This window comes from Solea senegalensis, linkage group LG4, assembly GCF_019176455.1.
Source record: "Solea senegalensis isolate Sse05_10M linkage group LG4, IFAPA_SoseM_1, whole genome shotgun sequence".
Classification (NCBI taxonomy): Eukaryota; Metazoa; Chordata; class Actinopteri; order Pleuronectiformes; family Soleidae; genus Solea; species Solea senegalensis.
Window position 1 is genome coordinate 14,774,670 of NC_058024.1, and position 26,963 is coordinate 14,801,632.

General features: G+C 40.8%; 1 protein-coding gene across 1 annotated transcript; it reads right to left on the reverse strand.

Moving 5' to 3' along the window:
* Nucleotides 1–287: 287 nt before the first annotated feature.
* On the reverse strand, nt 288–26,500 carry rims4 (regulating synaptic membrane exocytosis 4). The gene is made up of 7 exons (XM_044023309.1): nt 26,451–26,500; nt 24,706–25,915; nt 6,906–7,050; nt 5,450–5,562; nt 4,734–4,835; nt 3,830–3,969; nt 288–573 (listed from the first exon to the last, which is right to left on the reverse strand). Exons 2-7 carry the CDS (start codon nt 24,800–24,802, stop codon nt 355–357), a joined length of 816 nt encoding a protein of 271 aa, XP_043879244.1. The 5' UTR covers nt 24,803–25,915; nt 26,451–26,500; the 3' UTR covers nt 288–354.
* Between the last annotated feature and the right edge of the window lie 463 nt (nt 26,501–26,963).

Below are 26,963 nucleotides of genomic sequence, written 5' to 3' on the forward strand. Positions count from 1 at the left end.
TAGATTTCCAGTGAGCGCCAGAATTTCCTATTGATCTGTAAAATCATTTCCCAATTTGGAGAGTGATTCATTTCCTGGTGTGGAACAACTTGATGAAGCGCCCCGTGTATACAAAACAACTACTTGCTCCAAGCAGGTAGTCCCTTGATGACCTAAGCATAGGTCAACAAGTTTTATATGTATATGTATATATATATATATATATATATATATATATATATATATATATGTATATATATATATACATACACACACACATACATATATATATGTATATATATTCTGTATATATAAAGTTGAGACAGGAACGGAATCGTAGGTGCAACAACAAAAACTCCCATCTCTGTGTGAGTCTTAAGATCGCTCACAACAGGGCCCAATGGTGCTCTCCAGGGACATCTGGGAGGAATGGCGTATGAGTGGTGCCATGGTTGGGTCCACCATGGACGAGGTAGGGAAGAGCTTGTACCAGCCAATCACCATCGTGCTAAGGTCCAGCTCTTCCAATAAGATACGGGCTACACCCATGAAGCATTTGCGGTCCATTCGTCCATAGTTACCCCAAACAATCACCTATAGAAGAAAGTACAATCATTGTATTAATTCATTTTTTAGTTAAACCTTCAAAGTTCAGATAAAAAAAACAAAGCCACTCAAAACTGTCTGGGAGGGTGAGAGTCCCTCCCAGATGGCTGGGCTTCTCACCCTGTGTCTTTCGGTCATGGCCCTTCATTCATGACCCTAAGTGAAGGTAGGGACTAGAGCTGAAGATCTTTGCCGGAACCCAACGGGACCAGGCGGGTTACGTCGAGTTCAGGCTTCATTTCTAAATGAGTGGTCAGGTGATGCGTTTCGATTAGTGCGAGAAAGATGCGAAAGAGGATGCTGAGGAGGCACCGGACACACTGGGCTTTTTGATAGACTTTCTGAAGCCGTTCTATGAAGCACAGCGGGAACTTGAGGGAGACAAATATCCAACACTTAATCGTGTGTGTCTCCGGTGTGAGAAATTGAAACGCTACTGTCAGCCCAATGCCCTGGACTCCCTGGACGCACAAGATACTAGGGGTAAAGTCTCATTCCCACCCGGAGTAGGCAGTCCATTGGTTTCCTACTGAGAACCGTGGCCTCCAATTTAGAGGTGGTGATTCTCATCCCCGCTGCCTCCCACTCAGCTGCTCCATCATCACCACATCATCTGCAAAAAGCAACGCATGCAGTCCTCTGGCCACTAAGCCGAACCTGTATCGTAACCTGTAACCTGAACCTCAGATCCAGATCCCTAAACACCACACCAGGGATCTCTCTCTCTCTCTCTCTCTCTCTCTCTCTCTCTCTCTCTCTCTCTCTCTCTCTCTCTCTCTCTCTCTCTCTCTCTCTCTCTCTCTCTCTCTCTCTCTCTCTCTCTCTCTCTCTCTCTCTCTCTCTCTCTCTCTCTCTCTCTCTCTCTCACCAAAAATCAACTGTGAACCCATATATACACACACCCTATAACACAAAGTGTGATAAACCACTAATATTTACGAGAAGAAATTTAGAAAAACCTAAATCACACTGTCTGAACCACTCTGCACACACAGACAGAGAGATGGGAATGTGGAGGAGGATATATCTATATCCTGATGGTTAAATGCTAACTTCTTGTTATGAGCTGTTCCTAAAACATGAACATGGACAAATGCACGTGCTTCATTCCCAATCAATAACCCAAGCCAATTTCTCCATTCTTGAACGATTTTGCCCATACTGACATCATGAACAGGTTTCTGATGCTGGAATAGGAACCTTTTCAACCTACTGCATTTTAGACATCTTTTTTCATTGAATTACTACTACTTGCAACATTACCTACATAACATGGGCACTGGAGATAAATATTGATAATAATAATAATATATATTGTATTCCTTTGCTGATTTCCTTTAAACTACAATAAAAAAAATTGCCCTCTTGTATGACATTGGCAATGACCTATTAAACATATTGATTGTTAGAGAGAAACAAGATCCCAACAGTTAACATTTAATTAGAAGAACATCATCCAAATGCATCCAAATGAGACCAGAAATCAGAATAAGGAAATCAAGGAAATCAATTACATGAAGCCAGAGAGGAAGTGCAAAGATAGGACAAGAGATGATGACGTACAGAGCGGATCAGAGAAAGACAGACAGCTGATAATTAGAAAGGAGGCGTTTAGCAGCTAATGACGCTGTGACAGCAGCAGCAGCCAAGTGTCCTCCGGCTGTTTTTAAGGCCTTGTTACCAATCACTCAACAGCTCAGGACAATTTAAAGCTGTGGTATGTAATATATGTTTGGCATTGTTGATCAGTAGACCCATGATCGACCTTCAGCATAATGTAAATTTAGTGATTGTGTGAGAGCAAGATTTCTGCGCCTGCGGAGACTTTGTCCAATCCTAGGACAGTTTAGGGCGAGACATTGCTCTCATTGGCTGTTTCGCAATGTATGTGAGTGCACACATCTCTTCAGTAGAAAGGTCACGATTCCAGACAATATGGGAATTAATTAAAAACACAGAATGAATGTATCGCCCTTCTGAGTATCTTGTATATATTTGTAATACATAGTAAATTACACAAACATAATGTAGATTCTGTACCTGAATTGACCTAAACTTATCCTCAACCTTCTTTAAAAACAGAAAAACAAAAAGAAGATTCTCACATAATGTGTGTAAACACTGAGTCCTGGAGTAGAAAGATTCTGAATGAACTTGCAGCAGAATAGACTTCAGCAGCTAAATCAGGAAGTGACAAATTGAAAAAGCGCTGCTGATTTCAGCGATTTTCATTATGCAACGTGAATGAGTTTGATGAAACTCAGAGGACAGCGACACAGACAGCGGATAATTAAGAGGGAGGCATTTAGCAGCTAATTACACGGGGGAAGGATCAGTGGAGCAGCCGCAGCCTGAGCTACAGGCCCCTGAACGCACCACAGATTACTGAGGAAATCGAACATGTGTCAGGTTAAAACACATGCTGAGTGCATGCCGACAGGAAGGAAGGAAGGAAGGAAGGAAGGAAGGAAAATACATTTTTGATCCTGACAGCCGGTTGGTTTGATGTTTTTTTTTGTTGCTATTTCAGTTTAACTTCTGGTTGATTTAAAAAAAAAAACAATAATAAAGTTACGAGCAGCATTGTGCGCCCCTTCAAAGCCGCCGCCATGCCACCATGTGTTGCTATATGCCCATGACTCAGTTTTCATGTGCTGATCTTTTCTGGCCGGGTCTCTTGTCTCACGTATGAAGTTTCGAGCAGATCAGTCAATGTACGGCAATGTTTAGCCATGAAACATTGACCAGCAAATGGTCAAAATTCAGCCCAAATTGTGGTTGCTGTGGCCACGACCCCTTTTGAATCAGCAAGACCTTTTGTTAAGTTTTCATCTTTAATGGGTTAAGTACAAATTGACAATTTTTTTTTTATTTTGTTCATGATGGAACATGCAAATCGACAAGATGGACGGCAAATTCAAAATGGCTAAGTTGAGGCCATGGTCCCAATAGACTTTCTAGGGCTAGGGTTCGTCTAGGGCTGTGACATGTTTTCGTAGAATTTGGTGACAGCTTTGTCTTACAAGGTTTCACCTTAGGGTGCGCTACTGACCCATTTTGCACCACCTTTACTTTTAATTTCCCTCATTTTCAAAAAACTTGCGTGCCAATTTTCACCAGCATTTAGTACGTCAATATAGATCCTTTGGGGAGAAAAAAAAAAAGATTCCAGGAATTCCACTGTGTGAGTGCTCAGGCCCTAATTATTATGGTCAGTTTGTGGACCTGGATGATCTGGTCTCACCTGCACCACCTTCCCCTGTGGGCTCTCAGAGAAGACCAGGACCTGGTTGTAGAGAGGATCCAGGCTCTTCCTCACTGACTTGGTCTTCTTCTTGGCCACACAGATGCCGTTCTCCAGGAGGTAAACTTTGATGTAGGGTGCTGGAATAACAGCCGACAGAAAAGTTTAGCGTTGATTCCTTCAGTGAATTTTTTTAGTGGCTTCCTAACAGAAATAATACAACAGCATTTTTTCTGTCTTTCATCTACATTAAACTTCTCTTCACTTTCTCTCTTGTCTCATGTTTGCTTCGTTCATTATCTCGCCCTCTTTGATCTGGCCGTCCTAGTTTTTTTTTTTTTTCTCACAGTCATAGTGTTTTTGCTGATGTTGTTTTGTTCTTATGCAAGTATAGATCAATGGCTGGTTTATTATTATGCAACCACAGAGTTAATAGTAGTCGTTGTTGCTGTTACACAATCAAAAAAGCTGTAAAATGTTATAACACTGAGACTTGCACACATTAACTCAGTTTATTAATCCACTCTGGTTGTTTGATTGATTAATTAAAATCATAGAAGTAATAACAGTAAACACACTGTAACATAAACACAGCTCATGACAGTATTTTGATTACTATTACACTAAATTACACATGTGCACGTATAGGATAAGTACCTTGTGTGTAAGCATTTTTAATGGGTTATTGTCACAATGGAGTGTTTATTTGTCTGTCTTGTCTATTTGTGGAATGTGAATCCATCCCTAAGTGGGACAAATAAAGACAAACTTGAACCTCAAAGGTTCACTAATATTGATGTATCTCTGGTGTTATTTTTGAGATGAGCCTAAGTTGATTTTGACTAATGATTTTATATACAGTTTATCTGAGGTAATTTGCCATCCTAGCAGACTACAGACTGACCTGGAGGTCCCTTTGACCCTGGTTTCATTGTGAGTCCTCTGGCCTGGACAACCTCCACCTCCAGGCCTCCATTTCTCTCCATCAGACCAATCTCTACGTCACCTGGATGGATGAAAAGCACAGGTGCACTTTAGCAGGGAGGTAAATGTGTTTTCTCCTTCCACTCACTCAAAGTCATATTTGAAAGTAAAAACTTCAGCAAAATGTCCCCAAAAAGAAAAATGCATTCTCTTTGAAAATGACGGAGACCAGATGATGTCCTAAGTTATTCTGGGCACTGTGACATTATATCATTTTGCAGCGGAGCTGGTCAATCTCAATGTTGTCAGGCCAAGGACACTGCCTGAGTGCCAGTAATGAAACTGACCCATTTATGGCAGATCACTGCTCATCTTTAATTTTTCTTGTTACCTCTTTCAGGGACATTTAGTCTGGTGTCATGATAGTTCATATATGCTTATATGGTGTTATAATTGTTATTTCAATGATCATAATGTATCGTATTCATTGTTCTGTGCGCCATAATCATCATAGCAGTGCATTATAATTCAATTATAAGTGGTCATTGGAAGCTCTAAATACAGTTCTGAAATGTTTACCCACCTTATATCATTAATATGAAAACCCCAAGTGGAAAAATAAGGATCAATCAGCACACTCGTTCTTATTCCACACACTCTTTACATGTAGCACAGAAACTGCACATCCTCCCTCACCCATGGAGGTCGTCGCCAGTGTCTGGCGTCCAACAAACTGGGCTGGTCCCATCCCGTCTAGGAAGTCGCTGAACTGGGCGTCAGATGCCAGACACATGCCACTGTAGTTCAAACTGTAGGAAGACAGAAAGAAAGAGAAAGGCAAAGAGACAAGTGTTTAAAAGTGAGAGACTGATGATGATGATGATTCAGACAAAAGAAGAGAAGAATAAGAGACAAAGTCCAGATTGGCTCAATGAAACTAATCTGAACCTGCTGGTTCATTAGTTTGACCCTAGTGACCTTGTTTTGTGCGTGTGTGTGTGTGTGTGTATGCAAAGGAATCAACTCAGAGTGCTTTGATGGCAGACTGCCCGTGGTGTGTGTGTGTTCCTTTTATTACTCATGCTGTGGGGACCTAAATCTGTTTACACAGTTTGATTTTGACAAATTCCAATAAGGCTTCTGTCTCTCTCTTATGATGCAGCAGGTCATGATGAAAGCCGGCTTTGTAACTTTCGTCGCTACCTCATCGCTCTGTTTGTCAGTCTGCTGTGTCTTGTCATGCAGCCGCAGGAATTCAAGCTGGAATACCAGGTTGGCATGGACCTGCGTGTGTGTATGTGTGTGCAGTAGTACTATGCAAGTATTGCTGATGTCACGGCACTATAACACTCTCCTCTGTGTGTGTGCGCGTGTCCCATAATCCAAACCGTTCCTGACGATCTCCGTTAGATGGATGACCGTAAACAAAGGAGGGTGCAGTTATTGTCAGGTCAGGACTCAGTGGAAGTACTTTGTAATCAAACTTTATTGATTGACTGATCTTAGTGAACCTCTTCTCAAGTACAAAAATAATCAGGCTATGAAAATGCTACGATAAACAAGAAAAATCACTCTCGAGGAGGCTAAAGGCTATGAAAACTCAAAGAACAAAAGTCACTCTCAAGGAGGTTCAAAGTAACAAAACTTATCAACAAAAACTCACTTGAAAACGAGGGCATAAAATCAGAACCAAGGCAAGGAGCGTGAAATAAGGCAATGGCATGGACAAAGAATGATGACACTGGCACTAGGCCAAGCGAGATGCAGAAACTAAATCCACATGAGGGTGGGGCAACAGGTGGAAACAATCAGTGCAATCAAGGGAGGTGATCAGGCTGGTGACAGGAAAGGCAAGTGGTCTGAAATGAGAGGAAAGTTACTTTCAAAATAAAACACAGGAAGTCACAATATAAAAACAGGACAGGTCTCACCGCGGTGTGACAGTTATATCTCCTGCTATGCAAATGAAATAGGGAACAAAAAAAGCTTGGAGGTACTTTCAGAGAGTACACTTCACTGTCACTTAAATCCTGACGCTCTGTGTCCCCACATGCATGTTCATGTCAACACCGTCACTGTTGTTGAAAATTGCACCTGGGTATGTTGTGTTTTTTAGCACCAGCCTAACTTTAACCAGTGAATTCTTACTCACTTGCCCTCGGAGCCATAGCTGTTCATGCTGTCCTCTATGGACTCATGGCTCGCCTGACGGACAGTCCGACTGGGCATCTCGACAGCCAGACCTGTCTCTGTGCTCCTCTGGATGGCTCCTTTAAGCTTCCTGCCCTCTGTATCCACTGTAGAGGAAAATATAGAAACACATAGAAATAAATTCAGCTTCTGTGCAACTTTGAAGACAGCGTCAGTGATTCGCAGAATACTGAATCACTGAAATGCTGTCCTGCCAGGTTATTAACATACTGTGGAGATAATGAGGCAGCTATGTAGAGGACATGGCCCTCGTCAAAAATGTAGGCCCGCTGTATTTTCTCCTACACACATATGACTGCCGAAATTGGTTGTGATTTTTATAGTATTACTTGATATCCTTTATATAAGTAGTAGCATGAATTGTTGCAAAAAATTATACTGCTACTAATAATAATAATAGTAATAATAATTGTCTTGTAATTGGATCTGGATCCTGCAGCCCACTAGTCACAGGTACCTTCAGTGCGAGCACAAGGAAGTTATTAACAACAGTGATTTTTGTTTGTATTTCATCTACTGTGACTTCATCAGTGTCAAATTTTACAAGGCCAAGGAAAAAAAAACAACTTAATTCCTCCTCCACGGAAAGATGAACAGCACAAATAAAAAGTGAATGTAGTGCTAACCAACAAAACCCAAACCTAATCTAAGTAAGAAAACCCTAAACTAATGTATGGGACCTGCTTAGTCCAGTTACATATTCCAAGTCCCCGCAACATGAAAAGGACTTGGCCCAAAAACACTTTCAAAATGAATTGAGACCATGAGACAATTTTTAAAAAAGAATGTTATGAGGTCACTTTCTGACCTCATAACATCGATAAAATAAAATCCATATTTCTGCTCCTCCAAGCTCTCAGTGATGTTTGTGTGTTTCATCCACACCCTCACACACACACACATGCACACACAAGACATGAAGTTAGTTCTTCAGTTATTAAAGAACGACCCAGAATGATTCTATTTCTATCATGTTCACATGGGAAGGGGTGTTGGCAGATCTGGGTTACTGCCATTGTTTCCTGACTGGTTCCATATGATCAGTGATCTGCTGTTAATACAGAGCAGCACAGTCATTCATCATCACTGCACAAAGGTCAATATGACTAGTTAGTCCGAAAACTGTAGTGTAGCTATAAACTTAATCTACTACAGTCTGATGTCTAGGATTATGTTATGTGTTTGATATAGTGTGTAAGTATGAACTAAGGTCTCAGTTCCTGATATGACTTTTTAAAACTCTCTGATCAACTTAGCCATAAGTTGATCAATATCATACCATTTTAAAATGTGACAGAAATGGACAGAAAAAAGTGGATCAACACTTTTCCCCTTGTGATGCACAATTGTCTTGTCTAAAAAGTTATCTGTAAACGCGGCATCATTTCCGGAAATGTCGCCATCCACGTAAGACACCCATAACGACTCTAAACGATGTAGTACATATTCCAGGCCTGTACATGGCGCTGTAGCACTGCTACACCAAAAACATTTTTTTTTTTTTTTTTTACAAAAACATATATTCAAACAAGTATAGTATACAATAGTATACAATTGTATAAAACAGAGAAAGGATAAACCAAGCCAGAGAGAGGAGGAGGTCGTCATGTGTGCGTGTGGATGAAACGCCAATATGATAATAAAAACTTTGTGTGGACAGCCCCTAAATCAAGCTATGCATGACTGTAATACTTAGTATACACATCTGTGTGATACTGGACAAAAATCACTGGATATGACATTGGTAGTATCAGCATAAGTATCAAATCTTCTCAGTGAAATGTCATAAAGAGAGAAGAACCATCGCGTGACCAGAGGATGAGTGAAGTCCACCACACATCAGCTGTGTCATTTTCAGAATAAGGAAGAAAAATAAAAGAGCCAAGTGCAATTTTGTCGTACACGGTTTGGCTCTCTCAAACTTAACACTATCATTCAGTGAATTACACTGAGTTCTTGGCTGACATGGGCTTACAAAAATAAATAATAAAATAAATAATACAAATTGGGTCAGAATGAAGTTGTAATGCTTGTGTGACCGGATGAGTGACCTAAACAGCCACATACAACAGACCTTTATTGAGTTGTAAAATAAACTTCTCTAATCCTAATCTACCCCTGCAGCTGGATTTACAAGCCACCAAATCTGCTTTACTCATGCAGCCAAATGTGCACTATTGTAGTAAAAACAGTGACAATGGTGATGTTTGTCTTTGAAATATTTCAAGGCATTTTTGTCTGGAGAAACTTTAGAAAAATACAGAAATCCATTATTGTATAGACATGCTCATTATCTTACAGTATGTGTAAATGTAAAGAGCAGATAAAAGGTTTTAAATGTTCCTGTAAAATGTCAATATAATTTGTTGAAATGTGGTTTCATTTCTAGCAAACTGATGAATATTCTGCATGTGTGCATGTAAATGTGTGCTTCTAAATCAGATGGCTTTATCTCTGTGAGGCAAAGGTTTACTATAAAACCATGGGATTTTGGCCATCCTCAACGGTTACAGGAATATGTCTTATATTAAGGGTACAGGTCAAAACTAGTATAGGTTTTAATTGTAGTCGTTTTGTAATTATGCACAGTGTGAATGAGTGTACCCACAAATATAGGAATTCAGTGTCTTTATTTTAGTGTATATGAGTAGACGTCGTAGGGGACCTGAAGGTTTTTGTTTTTTTTCCACAGCATCTTGAATGGGACCTTTTTCTTATGTGGATTAAAGTTCAAAATATCTTAATTGTCCCAGTGATCTTGATTAGATGCCAGGATACACAGGAAAAAAATGTAAAGACACAAAATACCAAAACATTTAAGGAAATCTACTCTCCAGAAAACAGTAAAGCACCATATTTTGTTGGATTTATTTGTTTGACCAGCGATCTTAAATAACATCAATTAAATATATTGACAGTGGCATATTCCATGTCCAAAAAGAAGTAGGGAGATAGTGTAAACTTAATATGGCCTCTTTTCTTTTAACTTTAAGTTTAAGCTAGGTTATTAGTTTTAATATTAAAGTATTCGTGCACATCATTGTAATGGCATATGAAGATATGGAGAGATCCCCTGTGTGATACCTAAAATGACCTTGTCGGGACCTGGTCCTAATTTGAACCTCGTTTTTCAGAAACTGGTTAAGTTTAAAGCTACAGTTTGAATTATGGTTAGGTTCTGGTTGGGATAAGGCATTTACTCGTTATGGTTAAGGTTTGGAATGATGCTTTGTTCTGGCTGTCCAATAGGGGGAAAAAAGAATAGCGTGTGTGTGTGAACTCCTGTCACCTCTCATCACCACTTGTGTATCGATGCAGAGCAGGGTTACATAACTAACACAAGGTGGCTAATGGCTGGAGACACATCAACCACTCAGCCTCGCCTCGACCCTCTCACGCTTCTGATGGGATATTATCTCATTTTGCTTCAATCCAGCACAATGTGCTTCATCTACGGTGCAGTGCAAGGCAATCTTATGAAACAGTTACGATAAAAGATTATACTTTAGAAGATTGGCAGCTTTTCTTATTTACATTTCTCCAGACTGTCTTCATCACCAACATTTTGCATATAATGTTGGACTTGCGTTGTCTCCCCCCTTTTTTTTTATGTGCCTGCATCTCAGTGTCAGTGCTTTCAGCATCTGTCACATTTTAAAGCTAGAGATTATAATTTAATTCTAAAACACATTGTGTGTGTTTCACAGTGAGCAGAGAAAACAAACAAGTGTGGGGAAGTGCAGGCACTGGTCATTCTGCATCTGCTCACAAAGTCAAGTTAGTCCAGTTTTTAGTCTATGACCAGCTGTTGTTGTTTATTTGTTTCCAGATGTTTCAGGATTTAAGTCTGGTTCAGTTGAAAGTTAAATCTGGTTGCTCCCTATGTCTGCAGTGATGGGAGTTGTGATGACCTATTTACCCCTCAGTGGCCTATTTGAAGAGAAAATATGATCAAACCGTAGCAAGAAATAATTTCACTATGAATGATTATCCTAGTATTTTAACAACCTGCTCTTGTCTGTACCTCTAGAAAAGAAAAAAGAAAAAAAAAGACAGTTAATGTAGTTCACAGCATGTGATGTAGAGCACACACTGTGATGTAGCACAAAAAGTGTGACGTGACGCACACAAGTTATGATGTAGCAATCAGAGAGCCAGGACTCATTAGGTTTTCTCCCAGCAGAGAAACATTAATGAAAGCAGAACAGATGCAAAAATAGCTGCTCCGTGTTCAGACACTTCATCTGGTCAACACACTGACTGACAGACAAGGTAGGTCACACCCTGTGGCCTAGTAAAATAAATATAGACCTGTGCAAAAACACAGCAGGAAGAAGACAATGTTTTCCAGCAGCCACTCTCCTTAGAGAATTCACATTTCAAAAACGCTGTAGTACGTCTATGGGAAATAAGGTCTGTTTTACGTTTCTGTCACTATAGCAACTTCCTGTCATAAACCTAAACACTTTCCGAGAACGAAATACACAATTCTGCTGCACAAGTGAGCTCCATCTAACTGTATTTACTGCGGGCAAAGAGACTGACACACACACACACACAGAATACACACAGAGTCGCAGACAAGAACGAGCTGTGGATGTGCAGTGCAGTCGAATGTGTGTGGAACAATCACTGCTCTGTATTGTTTGTTCAAGTCAGAATAGTTTCTGTGGAAATACATTTACAGTTCACAGGTATGGCTTTTATATGGGATTATTGCCTTTTGTATTCAAGCCCTTTGCAAAGTTTTAAGACTCTCATCTTCACTCATTTAGGGCTCTGTTTGCCTCCCGTGTCGTCCCATAACCCCACACTGAGTTTGTCACACAAGATAATGAAGACAGTTTTGATATGTCTCCTCCTCTGCATGACAAAAAAAAAAAATAAATAAATAAAACATCATGATGTGTTTGAGCTTGGCCTGATTTTACATATGGTACAAGAAAGATTCCTCTGCAGGTGACGTAGAGAAATGTTGATGCTTATTTTTACTCTAGCTTCTGTGAAAGACATTTCATCTGCTTCTAGTTGTACTTAAAGCTCCGGTAGACAACATATGTTTGTTGTTATTGATCAAACTTGATCAAACACAATAGATGATCAACAAAATACAGATCAAGTAATTTGTGGGAGCCACTATGAATAAAATAGCTTTAAAAGTGATTTTGTCACCATTTGATTGTATAACAAAATTTAGGTTCTGATTTAGGTGCTACAATTATTGTCATTTCATCATATTGATAATTAAGTTTCTTTTTCCCTGAAATTGAATGGTACATTTCTTGACACAATAACCTATGAGCCATTTTTCCAAAATCAGTGCAGATAGCATATCTACGGAGCCCTGGAGATGACATAGATGATTTTTGTTTTACTTTACTAAAGCGCACGCACAAGATAATAAGTTGCATGCATGTTTTACTACATTGCACGTGAAAGTGCACGTGGAAATCGTATTGTGAAAGGGTGTTACGTCAGATTTAATAGCCGGATATACATGTTGCCTGTTTCCGCTAACACAGGATGTTTACAGTTGCTATGACAACAAGTGAACGCTGTCGGTAGCATATTAGGTCAACCGCCGGATCAATAAACACTCCTAAAATGACAATTTAAGTAAATAAAATCGACACGAACCATCAACAGCCATTACCCTAAGGACCTTAACAATTGTATTGTCCGAAGAATAGACAGGCACTTTCTATGGGCAAAAACCGGGCACAACTGAGCCGTCAGGCAGCAGCGGGACAGTGTTGCATGTGCTTTACTATCTCACACCACATACAGAACATTTACAAAAGTATGTTTTGTTTATTAACTGTGGCGTTTATCTGCCCTTTCTAGTAATAAAACAATACAGTAACTTTCAGCTGCAGACTGGCCGAAATACTAAACTTCAAAATCAATGAAAAAATGAAAAACAACTGCATCAACTGCAAAGCAACCTTAATAAATATGTATAATAAAGCATGCGTGAGTACTGATGGAGCATTTCACTGAAATCTCTGTACATCAGTAATTTCTCCAACAGTAAGTCATCATCAAGACATCATCAAGTCATCATCTGTGCCGCAAAAAGAGGCGGGCAATGATGCTCACCCAAACCTGCAGGGATGATTCAGGGGTTACATTTAACAATATAGATGTACTGCAACACACAGTGAGTAAAAATGTTCTGTCACCATCAGGCTGAGAGCAAATCTAGCATGAGGTCCTTGTCAGCGTGAGAGGGAGCTGAAAGAGGATCCTGGGAGACACTGAAAGATTTTAGCATTAACTTAAAAAATGACTTTCCCGTGGAAGTGATACAGCCAAATGATGAATGACTAAGGCTGGAGATGAACAAGAAGCTGCTTTTAGAAGCCCAGCAACAACAAAACAAAAAAAAAACAGACAAAACAGAATGTTGTGGGCTGAGACAGAGCTGATTACTTTAAGTGGCAGCGTAAGCTACAGGCAATTAAGGCACAGATCAGACCAATTACACTTGTTGTGGAGTTTTGCTCGTTGCATACAATCACCAATCACTATTTGTGAACCCTTAAAGATGCAATTATAGAGGCTCGCTGATACAACATTCATGCTGGTGACAACCTCAACAGGCGGGTCAATAAGACACAGGAATGGAGTGAAGGTGAACTATAGGCGGAGAACAGAAGATGCAGGAGGAATTTATGTTGGTGTGTGCATGCATGAGTTGATTTTACATGTCACATGGTTTCTTCTTTGCCACTGAGGGAAATTCTTTCAGGCGAATTGAATTGGATGTTTTCTCCACTTAGGGTAAATAGAGTGATCTGGGGTCGAGGTATTGATTAGCACTTCAGCTGTCAGTTCCCTGGTTAAACCTTTTGCATTGATTAGACAATTCTGTGGTAAAGGTCTTCATTAATCATTGGTTTGTTGATGACTTTTTAACCTGGTGTTTACACGCTCTGGCGTAAGTTAAAATCAGATCATCCTTTAATCGTCCCACAATGCTCTGTCACAGCAGCAAAGGCAGTTAGGTAAAGGTAATAAATAATACACATGCAAATCCACATCTATGGATGTACAATATGGAAATGTGAAATGGTTGGTGAAGTGGTTAGCACTCTTGCTTTCGCAGCAAGAAGACAGGAAGATGCATGTTCTCGCTATGTGTGTGCGTGGGTTTTCTCTGGGTTCTTCGGTTTCCTCCCACAGTCCAAAAACATGCAGATTTGTGGATTAGGCAAAGTGGACACTCTAAATTGACCATAGGTGTGAGAGTGGATGGTTGTTTGTCTCTTTGTGGTGACCTGGCCAGGGTGTATCATATGTCAGCTGGGATTGGCACCAGTGTTTCAACACGACATCCTCATGTGGAGGATAAAGCGGCAGAAGATGCATGGATGGATGGCGTCGAGAGCAATGCTTGTTGTCCAGTCTGCAGCAGGGAGGAATGACCTGTGACACCACTCCTACAGGCAGGAAGGAGCTGCCCAGGGCTGTGTTGGTGTTCTGCAGGGAGTGGGAGAGGCTGTTCTTCATAGGTGATAACTTGGCTATCATTCTTCTCACTCCCACCACCTCCACAAGGTCAAGGGGGATCCCAGGTCCAAGCTGAGTTGTTTTTTTTTTTTTTTAATCAGTCTGATCAGCTTCTTCCTGACTGCTTTTTCCACTACACAATCGTGGAAGGGTTAAGGAGCATCGCACTGAGCCTCCTCAACAGGAAGAGTTTAATTTTTAAAAACAAATACTGTACCATCACCTCATGTTTAATCTGTTAGGTGAATGTTATGGCTCTTACACAAATGCAAACAGTGTCGAGGCTAGGGGTTTGATTTGGACCCAAAAGCGCACACAGAACCTTGGCTAGAGATGGCAAATGGTTTATTTACAAAAATGGTTGAATGAGCAAATGGCAGACAGGTAAGTGGCTGTGGGAGAAGTGGACATTCAGGAATCAGGTAGCTGGATATCAGTACTGACATCCGCTGATGCCTAGTGTTTGCTCATTGTGTGAATTGTTGGGTTTCTCTGCTTGTAATGATGTTGTCTATGTACAGTGCCTTGACATAATGTACTCTGTGACTCAGCACTACAAATAAAATTTAATTGAACTGAATTGAATTGAAATTAATTGAACTGAACTGAACTGAACTGAACTGAACTGAACTGAATTGAATTGAATTGAATTGGTCTGGGGAGCGACCACAGAGCTGAACAATATGGCGATGAGTGGAGGAAGAGCCGATGTTCTTGTACTGCCAGGTGATTGGGGACGATTGGACCCAGGTGTGGAGACTAATCAGGCCAGATGAGGAGCGCGTACACACACACACACACACACACACACACACACACACACACACACACACAGACAGACACAGGGGGAGGGCAAATGGAGAAATATAAAACCTGGAGTCAAAGCAGAGGCTGTGACAAAATTGAATTAATCTGATTAGAAAATTTGGAATTCAAGTCTTTCATCAATCCTGAATATAATGTAACATACTTTTTTGAAGCAAAAATATGAAATGTAAACATAATGGATATGAACTTTTTGTTTAGTTAAATGAGTACTTCTGTCACTAAGGCAGTTCAACACAATGATAAAATGTTTTCCAACACAGTTCCTTATCATCAATGTGATCGATGAGAGTCCAGAAAAAGTGTCTCTTCTGTGAGTATATTTGGCAACCCAAAGACACACATCTCTCACAACCCATTTGGGTCCCAACCTATTCTCCGGGAATGAAAATGTTAATGCTGGGAACTCCGGTTAAAATTACTTTACTTTACTTAATTTAATCCACAGTCTATGGTGAAGACACATCCTGATGTCAAATGACAATCTGATACATATCAGGAAAGCTCAGATGTGGTTGCACTAACAATTTCCTTCTGCTTTTATACCTCTGGTGAAAGGATGTAAAGACTTATACTCAATAATATGTCCTTACATTTGCTCCCACACTGTTTCACACTGCTGAGACAAGCTCAGTACCGCGTTTTTAGGCAATATGTTTAACTCCAACGTCCTCATTAGCGTTGGGAGCCGTGACTGGACAGCTTTGCCATTTTGCTGCAGGGGTAGTAATTCACTTTAAGGTCATATAGGGGCATTAAACAACTTTAAAAATGATTTTGAACATACACACCCATGCATCTACACACACAAAAGGCCTTCACACACACACAGTCCTTTATACTCTATTATAACTGACATTGTAGTGGTTTGTCCTTGTCAAGGTCTGCAGTGAAACCACAGGGCTGCAGAGAATACATGTCCAACAATGACTTTTTTTAAATGAGGAAAATACCTGAGCAGGGACTTTTGGAAATGAAAAAGGCTTCACTTTAGTCCCAACCATGAAAAAAGGATGTGATGAAATTAGAAACGGGCTAAAGAAAAACTCAGACAGCCAAGTGAACTAATGAAATTGTTTCATGTTGATGACACACAGACATTTTTAACTTGGAATTCACCTTAAAAAGTGTCTTTCTTTCTTTTCACCAGTGTCTGTCAGTGAAGTTCATTTCAAACTACATTTTGCTGAGCCACTTCATCCAGCCTCCCTGTGAGCACTTAACACTCTAACATCATTCATGCTCTAAAAGTTTTATAGTATCAGGTGACAAAAAAAAATTGATTTTGCAGCTCTTGTCATTCCTCAAAGAGACCTCCTAAAATTCCTTTTATGAACACGTATCTACAAGGTTTATAATAATGATAAGTTCAACAAAGTGATTCAGTTTCAAAATGATTTTTTTTTTTTTAAATTATACATTGACTGTATGTTACGATTATTCATAAACGTTATTGATAGGTAAGCTTATAATCAAATATATCATTTATTTCCTCAGGGTGACATTAACTATAAAGTAATTCCTGATTGGAAACTCGTAATTTCCAAAAAATGAAAATCTCTCTGCATATATGAATATATAAGAATCGATGCTGATGATATAATATATAAAGAAAGCGATAACACAATCAGTAAGTGCATTTTTAACAAAGAACTGATGGCAGGGCACATGCCCTTGAACGTTCCCCACTCCTGAACAGTGGGTGCAACATCCAGCTTCTCGCCAAATGACGCCTGGATGAGGCAGCGAACAGCGAACAGCGATGAAATATTGTGTGTGCAGAAAAGTGCTTTTTTCTTTTTTTAAACAGCTCAGTTCAGTGTGCACAGCTTTGTGCCACATCATCAGGAGACGACCAGTGTACAGTATGTGCTAAATTAAACTAGTAATGCCGCAGCATTCGGGAGTCGTTGAATCATTGATGTAGCTTTTTTTGTATTAACGTGACCGAGACATTACATAGAAGATCAAATGATAATAAATGAATATTGTTCATTTAGCAGCAGATAAAGGGTCATTTGTGACCAAATAAAAGTGTCATATATATGTATCCTAACAATATTGCTTTCAAGTACAACCTGATTAATGCAGAGAATCATATATTGTTAATTTGATTCAGATTTTCAGGCTGTTTTTTTTCCACTTATATTTAATTAGCAACAGGACACCAGAGAGATAAGCATCAGTGTTATTACTGCAAGTTTATAGAATCAGAATTCATGTCATGTAGGCTTTTTTTTTTTTTTACATACACAGAATTTGCTTTGTGCAAATAACCATAATAAGAAAGTAAAGCTAAAGAGAAACCTGTACACATGTCACGGCATTCAGTGTATTTTATTTCAACTGTAGATTTCTTTCTGGTAACTTTCTTCCCAGATTTGATGCCGTCCCCTACAAGCGTCTACACTCGAGGAGGCTGTGTGCACAGTTATCATGTTGCATTTCATGACAAAGGAGATTTCTGGACATAGCAGGATATTTAATAGACCCTTATGAGGAATTCATAAATCATGACATGTTAATCTCTGCATCAACCTGAGTGAGCATGACTTGATTATTGATATTGTAGTCTGAATATTTAAAGGGGTATTTCACAAATGATCAGATAGATAGATAGATAGATAGATAGATAGATAGAGTATCTAAGTCCATCAAAGGGTAATTTATACTGTCTCCCCTACAGCATCTCTAGCATCACATTGTTTGTCGAGCATCATGTGACTTTCTAATCTCTTGGTAATGTATTTATAATTCCACGGTCCTCTCCTACTCATGTAGGCTTCTGTACATCACAGTGTGGAACAGTGTGTTAAAAGAACCACTGCAGCTCCTGCATCAGGCTTAAACACGTTGCACAACACCTTCCCTGCTGCCTTGCTGCTCGGTAAAAAAACAAATGAGCCTCCACAGCCTCCACCTCCTCTTCCTCTTATTCCTCCTCCCTATAGAATAGACCTCCTTTCCTGGCAGTCCATTTTTTACTCCTGACTTTTCTGGGTCATCTCAGCTCAGAAGCACACCAGAGACTTCTCTCCCCCCCTCGCTCTCCCCTCTTTCTCCTCTGACACATGCATGTTTCTGCCTCATTTTCCACACACTTCGGCCATAATCACAGTGCTCCTAATAGAAATCTTTACTCTATTTTCCTTCAAAACACCACTGTTTTACAGCCTTGTGAGATTTACCTGGAAACCTATTTCTATACGTCTTCCCTCTCTATACTTCTGTAATATTTGTGTGTGACCTCTATGTCATTTCACAGCAGGGATGAAAACAAAGAGATAGTGTGATGGAGGAAAAAGGACAAGAGGTAGAAACACAGAGGGAAGGGCACAGATGATAGATCCAAGAAGATGAAACCTGAGGTTGATTAGCAAAGAGGGCAAAAGATACCAAGTGAGACATTATTATTCTCAAATCTCTCTTCCTCTCTCCCTCATATACTTTCACTTCTATCACTCCTCTGTCCATCCCTCCATCTCTCGCTCCGTGCATATGATCCCTGGTTGATGTGTGATTGATGTTGAGCTCTTCTCCTCCTTTTCTTCATCCTTTGTCATGTCTCTTATCTCTTCTCCTCAGCCTTTACCTTTCCCTTGCTTCTCAGGAAGGGACACTAAGCACCTTAGCTTACCTTACCTTAGCTGCTATTTTGATGTAGTAACTGATGGATAACACACTCTCATGCATAACTTGGAAAGGAAAGCAAAGGATCTGTATTGTCATTGTACAACACAATTATGAGGTCAGATGAAGGGACGTCTTTCACCGTGGAAGACTTTAGGTTACTTGTTTAACTCCTGGTTCTCTGAGTAGCATGAGTGAGTGTCTCATCAGAGCACTGAAATAGGACAGCTTGTGACTTGGTGCGCCAGTTTTAAAACGCATGCCATTTACGCTCATACGGCATCCGTGATCCCGCCCTCATCCGTGGCCAATACCATGATCCTTGCATGCCACATCCACATCAAAATTGGTGCCCAACAGCTGGGGGTCTGCACCTGCCCAGTCCGTACGGACTAGTACAGCTGCCAAGTCCCCAGACACGTATGCTTCATCCTGCGACACAGCGGCATCACTCATCAGCAGGTCTCCGTCACACCATCACCCCGACACTCGCCTCCACCCACTCCACTCTGCCTGTACTCTCTTCTTCACCTTTTAATTTAAACTCATACACTTTGGCTACCTCTACTCCTTGCATCTTCACCGTACCACCTGACTCACTGCCATTCACACACACAGATATTCTGTCTTGCTTCCCTCTACTCTCCAGTGCATACCTCCACCACTCCAGGCTCTCTTCCACCTGTTCCTTACTCTCACGTCACCCTTTAACACCTCAACCTCAAAATGTTCATCTGGACTTTTTTTTTGCCTATTTTAACCATAAGAATGTTGTGTAACTAAGTGCTTTTGCAGATTTTTCCAGAATAACTTCCAATATCTGGCAGTTAATTACAATTTACTGCATGATAAAATACTGTTTTAACAATTTAAGCACTGCAGTTGTACATGAACAACATATTTTGCATGTTTTAAATATGAAATTTGAACAGTACAAAACATAATTTGTCAGTCTTTCCATTTTTATTTGTCTCTCAATGTGCAAAAACTGGCCATGAAATGGAAACCATGTGTCCGTCCCACTCGCTCCTCTATGGCGACAAAGATGCTGATTCTCCATCTTCCTGACAGTTTTTTTTTTTTTTTTCAGACAGCACAAACCGCTGCGTAACTATGCTAATGCAAATTGCAAACGTGTTAAACGTGTCGCGCTCGGTGTTAAAGGGTCAAGATTACAGTATCATCTGCGAACAACATAGTCCACGAAGACTCCTGCCTAACCTCATCTGTCAACCTGTCCTGTCCATCACCATTGCAAACAAGAAGGGGCTCAGAACTGATCCCTGATGTAATCCCACCTCCATCTTCAACCCATCCTTCACACCAACTGCACACCTCACCACTGACGGACTGTCCTCATACGTGTCTCGCACCACCCTCACATACTTCTCTGCAACTCCTAAACTTCCTCATACAGTACCACAGCTTCTCACTTGGCAAAGATTTCTCTGGCTCCACAACACAGAAACAATGCAACTCCATCAGCACTCTCAAACCACAAATCACATTTATGGTGCTCTTTCTTGGCATCAACCCATACTGCCGTCTATTTGTGTAGGTAAAACAAATCTGGGGAAGAGTGGCAAAGGAGCTAACTAACGTATTAAGTTTTAAAAATACTGATTATATCGTCTTGAAACAGTATTGGGACAAAGTTTATGTTAGGATGCCACAATAGAGGTCACAAACAGGAAGTGACAAAATGACAGCAGCAGTAAACACAAAGAGATTCATGTTGTGCCGCTGTTAGGAGATGAGTTCTAGTAAAAAAAGCAAAGTCATAATGTGAACTTTTATATTTTTATCTAAGTGGCAGTAAACAAAAGTCATTACTGTAAACAGATGCGCTAAAAAGAGTGGATACTGAACGATGATAAGAGTCAGAGAGAGAGTGTACATTTAATTTTTCAGGTTTAACAGTTATGCTGAAGATTCACCTCAGCTGTCAGCCTAACACCAAGAGCTGTGAAGTTTGACACCTTAGTTGCTAGACAACACCTACATTGAGCCCTGTTTATGTTTGAATCACCATGATGTGGACCTCCACAGCACATCCTACGAGCCTACAATATGCCTTGAAACACTTGGCAGCAAACACAGAAACTTGTCTGTGGATAAAGAGGAAGCCCTCGATATAACATCCATTTTGATGCATGAAGTGGTAACATGAAGAACTTTTTGTCAAACGTTGTAACCTCTTATTTACACATTTGGGTTTTCTTTTCAAACACATATTAGCTACAAACAAGGTGTTAGAGAATGGCTCTAGATCTGGAAAGTGTCTCTGTGTCTTACACTGTTTGATACAGGTTACATTTAAATAAAAGTCCTCTCCAAAGCCACGTTTCCACCGATAGGAGTGGTTCGGTTTGATACGGTACAACATGCATTTCCATTAGCAGTAATACCAAAATAACCAACCCCAACCGTTGCATTTACAGCACTTTTCCATAGGGGTACCAGAGTAAATGCAAATCAAAACTGAAAGCCAGTTAAGGAAAATTTAAAGAGGGGATCATGGGTGAGAGTCAAAAACCTGACAGAGACAACAAGGCAGAGCGGGAAGGAGAGAGAGAATGAACCTCCATCAGGCTTTATTTAGCTACAGTCAGCCACAATCAGCAGCCATATTAGCATTTAATTAGACTGAGAGCCACAGACCACGGCCTGCCGCTCTGCTCTGATTACCTCACACACTGCTTTCATATCTGCATGTGTACATTTGGGGACGTATGTTTGCATCTGTGTGAGTACAAATGGGTGTAAAAAAATGTGCGACAACATGGGACAAGCTATACTCGAGTGTGACTGTGTGTTGCTGTGGGTTTGCGTAAAATAAGCACATGATCAAGTTGGTATAGATTCACACCAACATGGCGTGTGTAAAAGGGTTTTATTTTTTTCTACAGCAACTGTGTGTTCTAGTTGTGATGGTGGATCATCCTGTTGTTCTTGAACAAACCCAGAAGAACTGAAACTAGCCAAAAATGAATTCACACCTTCATCAAGGTGATCCACACCACCCAGCCTGCAGCCCTCATGAAAGTGAGAATTACCTATGACAAAGATGAAGGTAAGTGTATGTACCCCGCGATACCTTAAAGGTGCCAACAGACGTGTAGCACAACTTAAACAAATGACTTCAGGAGGTGAAGGACTTTCTTTGAACATGACACTTTGAACTCAACTCACATACCCTTGAACTTGTAATAACGACTTGATGATGGTAGGTCGTATATTCACAGAACATCCTGAACTTGGTACTTTCAGAAAAGTCTGACTTATCAGATCATGAGTATGGGGCCACATGGTTGGTGTAGTGGATAAGCACTCTTGCCTTTGCGGCAACAAAGAGCTGGGTACGTGACCCCGCCAGAACAAGGGACTTTCCCCGTGTGTGTGTGTGTGTGTGAGTGAGTTTTCTCCGGGTTCTTCAGTTTCCTCCCACAGTCCAAAAACATGCAGATTTGGGGATTAGGTAAATTGGACACTTTAAACTGATCACGAGTGTGTCTCAATGTGTGGCCCTGTGATGGACGGTCAACCTATGTCAGCTGGGATTGGCACCAGGGCCCACTGCAACCCACATGTGGAGGATAAAGCAGTAGAAGATGAGTAAGTGAGTGAGTGAGTGAGCGAGTGAGTGAGTGAGTGAGTGAGTGAGATGATTATGACAGGAAAGTTTTCAAATGGGTGCTTCTCATGAATATGGCAAACAACCCCATTTGAACACAGCATAATTATATACTTGGTCCACTGGAGTAATTAACTGTAATAGGCAGACTGGCTCAGTACTCTATATTTACAAAGGTAATAGTTGGTTCCTGTATGCTTATAGGGCTGATGTTGAATAATGCTCCATTCATATCACTGTGATAGAGTTTTCCTAGAAACGTATATACCGTATAACACATGACACATTATGTCTGTGCGAACGCTGACGTCCTTCAAACTCAATAGCAAAGACAAAATAACGGGAGATAAGATGGAACAGAAGTCCTACATACAGACTAGTACAGTCATACTAGTTTACTATCACACCTCTGCGAGTGTGAGCCTCAGTGCAGAGGTCCAGGTCCAACAGAACCCATGCATCTCTCATGCACTCCATATTCAATCTTTGCACTGTTCTCCACCATAGGTTTTATAATTTCCTTCAACAGCCCAATGGCATGCAAATTGGGGTTAAGTTCATTCGAGTCTCTAAATTGACTGTAGGTGTGAATATGAATGGGAATGGTAGTCTGCCTCTGTATTTTGGTTCCTGTGATTGGGTCTAACCTGCCTCTCACCTAAGCTCCAGCTGCCCTAATGAAGCGCAAAGATATGCAATGAGCCCCCTGTGAACTGTTTTATGCTCCACTTTGCCGCCAATTTCCCATCATGTTATCTTTCTTCTTCTCTGTTGCCTTTGCCCTATATTTCTAAACTGGTACATCACCACTGCCTGTAGTTCAGACTGTGTCCCTGAATAATGCCCCATAGTGCCCCACAGATTACTATTAAGGGGTAAAGCTAGACAACATGCCCATAACTTAAGATCACAGTGCAATTGCCCTCTGTATGTATTGCGGCGGCCATACATACATAGCGGCGAGCCTCTGTTGCACCAGCTTCGGTAACTCGAATTTCCACTTAGTCAGTATATTGCTCAGCGGCAAGCAAAAGAAATTTTGCAGCATGCAGTTTGCTATGATTTGGTGTCAGACCTTCACCAGGCAAATGTTTCATTACAGCGAGAAATCTTCTAGAATAGGAATGAAAACTGCACAACCACACAAACAAATAATTCTTAATAATTAAAAAAAAGAAACATATTTAGTTGTGAGCATTATATTTGTTGCTTTGGATTATATCATTCTATTCCTATTCCTCACTGTCAGTACTTCACTATGTACACACATCACTGGAGTACAAACCTTTAGGCACTGTATCGCCATCACTGAGGTGAAAACTGTACGTGATATAGCCATAATATCAGTTAAGAGCAAAACACATTACATCATCTGATGCATACGATTTTATCTCAGTATAGATTATATAATCCAGGTTTATTTATATAGCATGCAACATACATGTGCTCATATTTGTATTTTCATTACACGCAAACAATATCAGCAAAGTGGATATCTATACGTCAGCTGTAGGACATGTAACTTGGCTTCCTTTTGATTGATATGATCGCTGTCATATTATCAAATTATTTACTCACTGGAAAGAAGGATCAACTCTGTTTCTATAAAATCTGAAAGATCGTGCTTTCAAATACTCTCTTCTAAAAAAAAGACATGTTTTAAAGCCATGAAGCAGAGAGAAGAAGAAAATCACACATTTTCAATTAAAACCTGATCATATTTGATTTGATTTTATATTACTTCCGTCCACCTCCGAAACTGCTGACAATTAATTTTCTGTGGGTTGACTCATCTATTAATCAGTTAATGGTTTCAGCACTCAATGATGTTGGCAATTGCCAAGGGAGCAAACACTTAATTATATTAAACATTATTTTAAAAATGAAGATGGCATTTATTTGGGAAAAGAAAGCATAAACACAGTGATAAACAAAAAATGGTGCACATGCTTTGGCAGGACACATGTCGTCTGGGCTGCACTGGATTTTAACTGTATGTAAACTGCCTCTAGACATGTGGACGCACAGGCAAGCGAGAGAGGTGACAGATATTGTGTCTTGTGTCCCATATTTTATGTATGGCTCCTCAATCTTGTTATGCGTGTGTGCGTGTGTGTACGTGTGAGTGATTGCCACTCACCACCATCATCCTCATCGAAGGAATTCATGCAGGGGAAGTAGATGGCGAGGGCCTCGAACGACGCTGACAGGCTGATGCGACTCTGCGATCGCTCCATGTAGAGGCCCGCCGTCGGCCCCGGGTCGGCCGGCTTGGCCAAGCGCGGCTGGGCATTCTTCACGCGGAGTACGGCTCGCGGCGTCTTGGATGGCTGTCAGCTGCCCCCCACGGCAGATCCACCTCACCCCGGAAAGAAGAGTCAAGCAAGAACCCAGAGATTCTTGCGCCGACAGAAATCAGTGCCGAAAACTTAGTTGCAGCAAAAGTTGACGTCAAAGAAAGATGTCGGTCTCAGTGTCCGTCAGATAAGATACATGCCCCAATAAAGCAAGATCATCTTTGAGGTGAAATTATGAAGCAAGGTATGTTTCTGTTGGTTGCACACTTTTTATCGGCTAACCAAGTATATTGTTCTCACTGTTTTCTGTGAAAACTGATCTAGGACTTTGTGTAGCAGAGTTGTACCTCTCTCTTCCTGTCATCCCTCCTCCAGCTTCCAGATTCTTGTTTTGCTTCCATTCTCAGGCAGACGCCCATGGACATCCTCCTGTTCATCCCTCTCTTGTCTTCAGAAGTCCAGCTGACAGTCTGATGGACTCGACAATGTCTGGCAGGGAATCTTACCTCACGCTGATAAAAACCTTTGACAGCAAAACTCCCCAAACTCTGCACGTCAATCCAACATCCTCCGCCTTATTGTGCATTCACACCTCGAATGTCTGGTCTTCTTCAGATCCTGGTGAAGGAGGGAAAATGGGAGGAGACAATAGTGGCGGAGGTGATGCCGATGCCCTGTGCGAGACGTGTTGCTTTTTTCCCACCTGAATCAAAGCTTTTTGTTTCTGTTGCGTGGCACAGTCATATCCTTGCACTGACACAGCATAAGAAGAGAACCTGACTTTCAAACCACAGGAGACTGTGGCTGCAGGAGCTGTTGCAAATCTGCTTCGTTCCCAAGCCCAGATCAGCCAGGAGAAAATCAGTTGCAGCAACAACTGCAAACGAGAGCAATCTGTTGCTTCTGCTTCGCTTTGAACAGCATCACAGACGATGCTCTTATGATGCTGCTGCTGCTGCTGCAAATGTTCTTAATGTAGTGTTGCTGTCAGCGACGTGCACTGTCCTCCTCTGTCCTCTGTTGCTGTGCCAATGCTCCACTGACTGTCTGCTCCTGAGAAGGGAAAGAACAGAGAGAGAGAGGGAGCAAGAGATGAGGAGAGCATGGCCGAGAGAGAGGGAGAGAGAGAGAGAGGGGCTGTGCTTTTTAACAGCTTTGAGTGGATTCATTCACTGTGAGAGAAGGGAGAGAGAGAGAGAGAGAGAGAGAATGGGGACATGAGGGAGAAAAGTGTTGCTGGCAGCCCGACCAATCACACGGTGGATGAGGGAATATGGGTGTGGCTTGGTTAAAGCAGAAGCAGAGGACAAGTTTACAATATCTCCTTACATCTCTCTTTCTCTCTCTGCCCCCTACCTTGTGCCCCTTCTCTTTTCTTTGCAAAGATAAACATAAATATATTGATTATAGTAAATTCTGTCCAGAGGCAAAACAAGGCATTATAGGCACAAGACACCCCTTTAACTTATTTCCCAAACTAAAACTGCAATGTAATGATCAAAGGAAAATACCACCCACAGTATAAAAGTACAAAAAAAACATTAACTGACAATAAAATCTGCCTTTTGTCTGCAGTGTGAATACATACCATCAGCAGTCACTCCCAGGTCAAATGACTAGACACAAGGTCTGGCTCCAATCAGCAGCGATGAATTCAACAGCCAGTTGAATGTATCTTTTGTCTTTATTTCAGCTTTCTGGACACAGATAAAAGTCACCTTTTTATGATGATGATGATGTGCAGTTTGAAAGAGACACAAGATTGCATCCACAAAAACACTGTCACTGGTCTCCATGGTGGTTTCTTCTATTGTGTATCTCACGCCACATTGATCTCGTGTGCATTCATGGCATCAAACATGACCCATTTAGAGGAAAATAGATGATAAAACATGTATGAGTGGACACCAGACAACTAGTATCATCCAATAGGAGTCTGGTTGCAATTGAAGTTAATTTCTCGCCGGTCAAATCGCAAAATGAAAAGGGGTTTGTTGCAACAATAACAATACGGCTGCCAACCACTCTAGTGATTTCAGTCGCAAAGTTTGAAAACTCTGTCTTTTTCACACCTAATAGTCCACTAGACTCAGTACAGTCT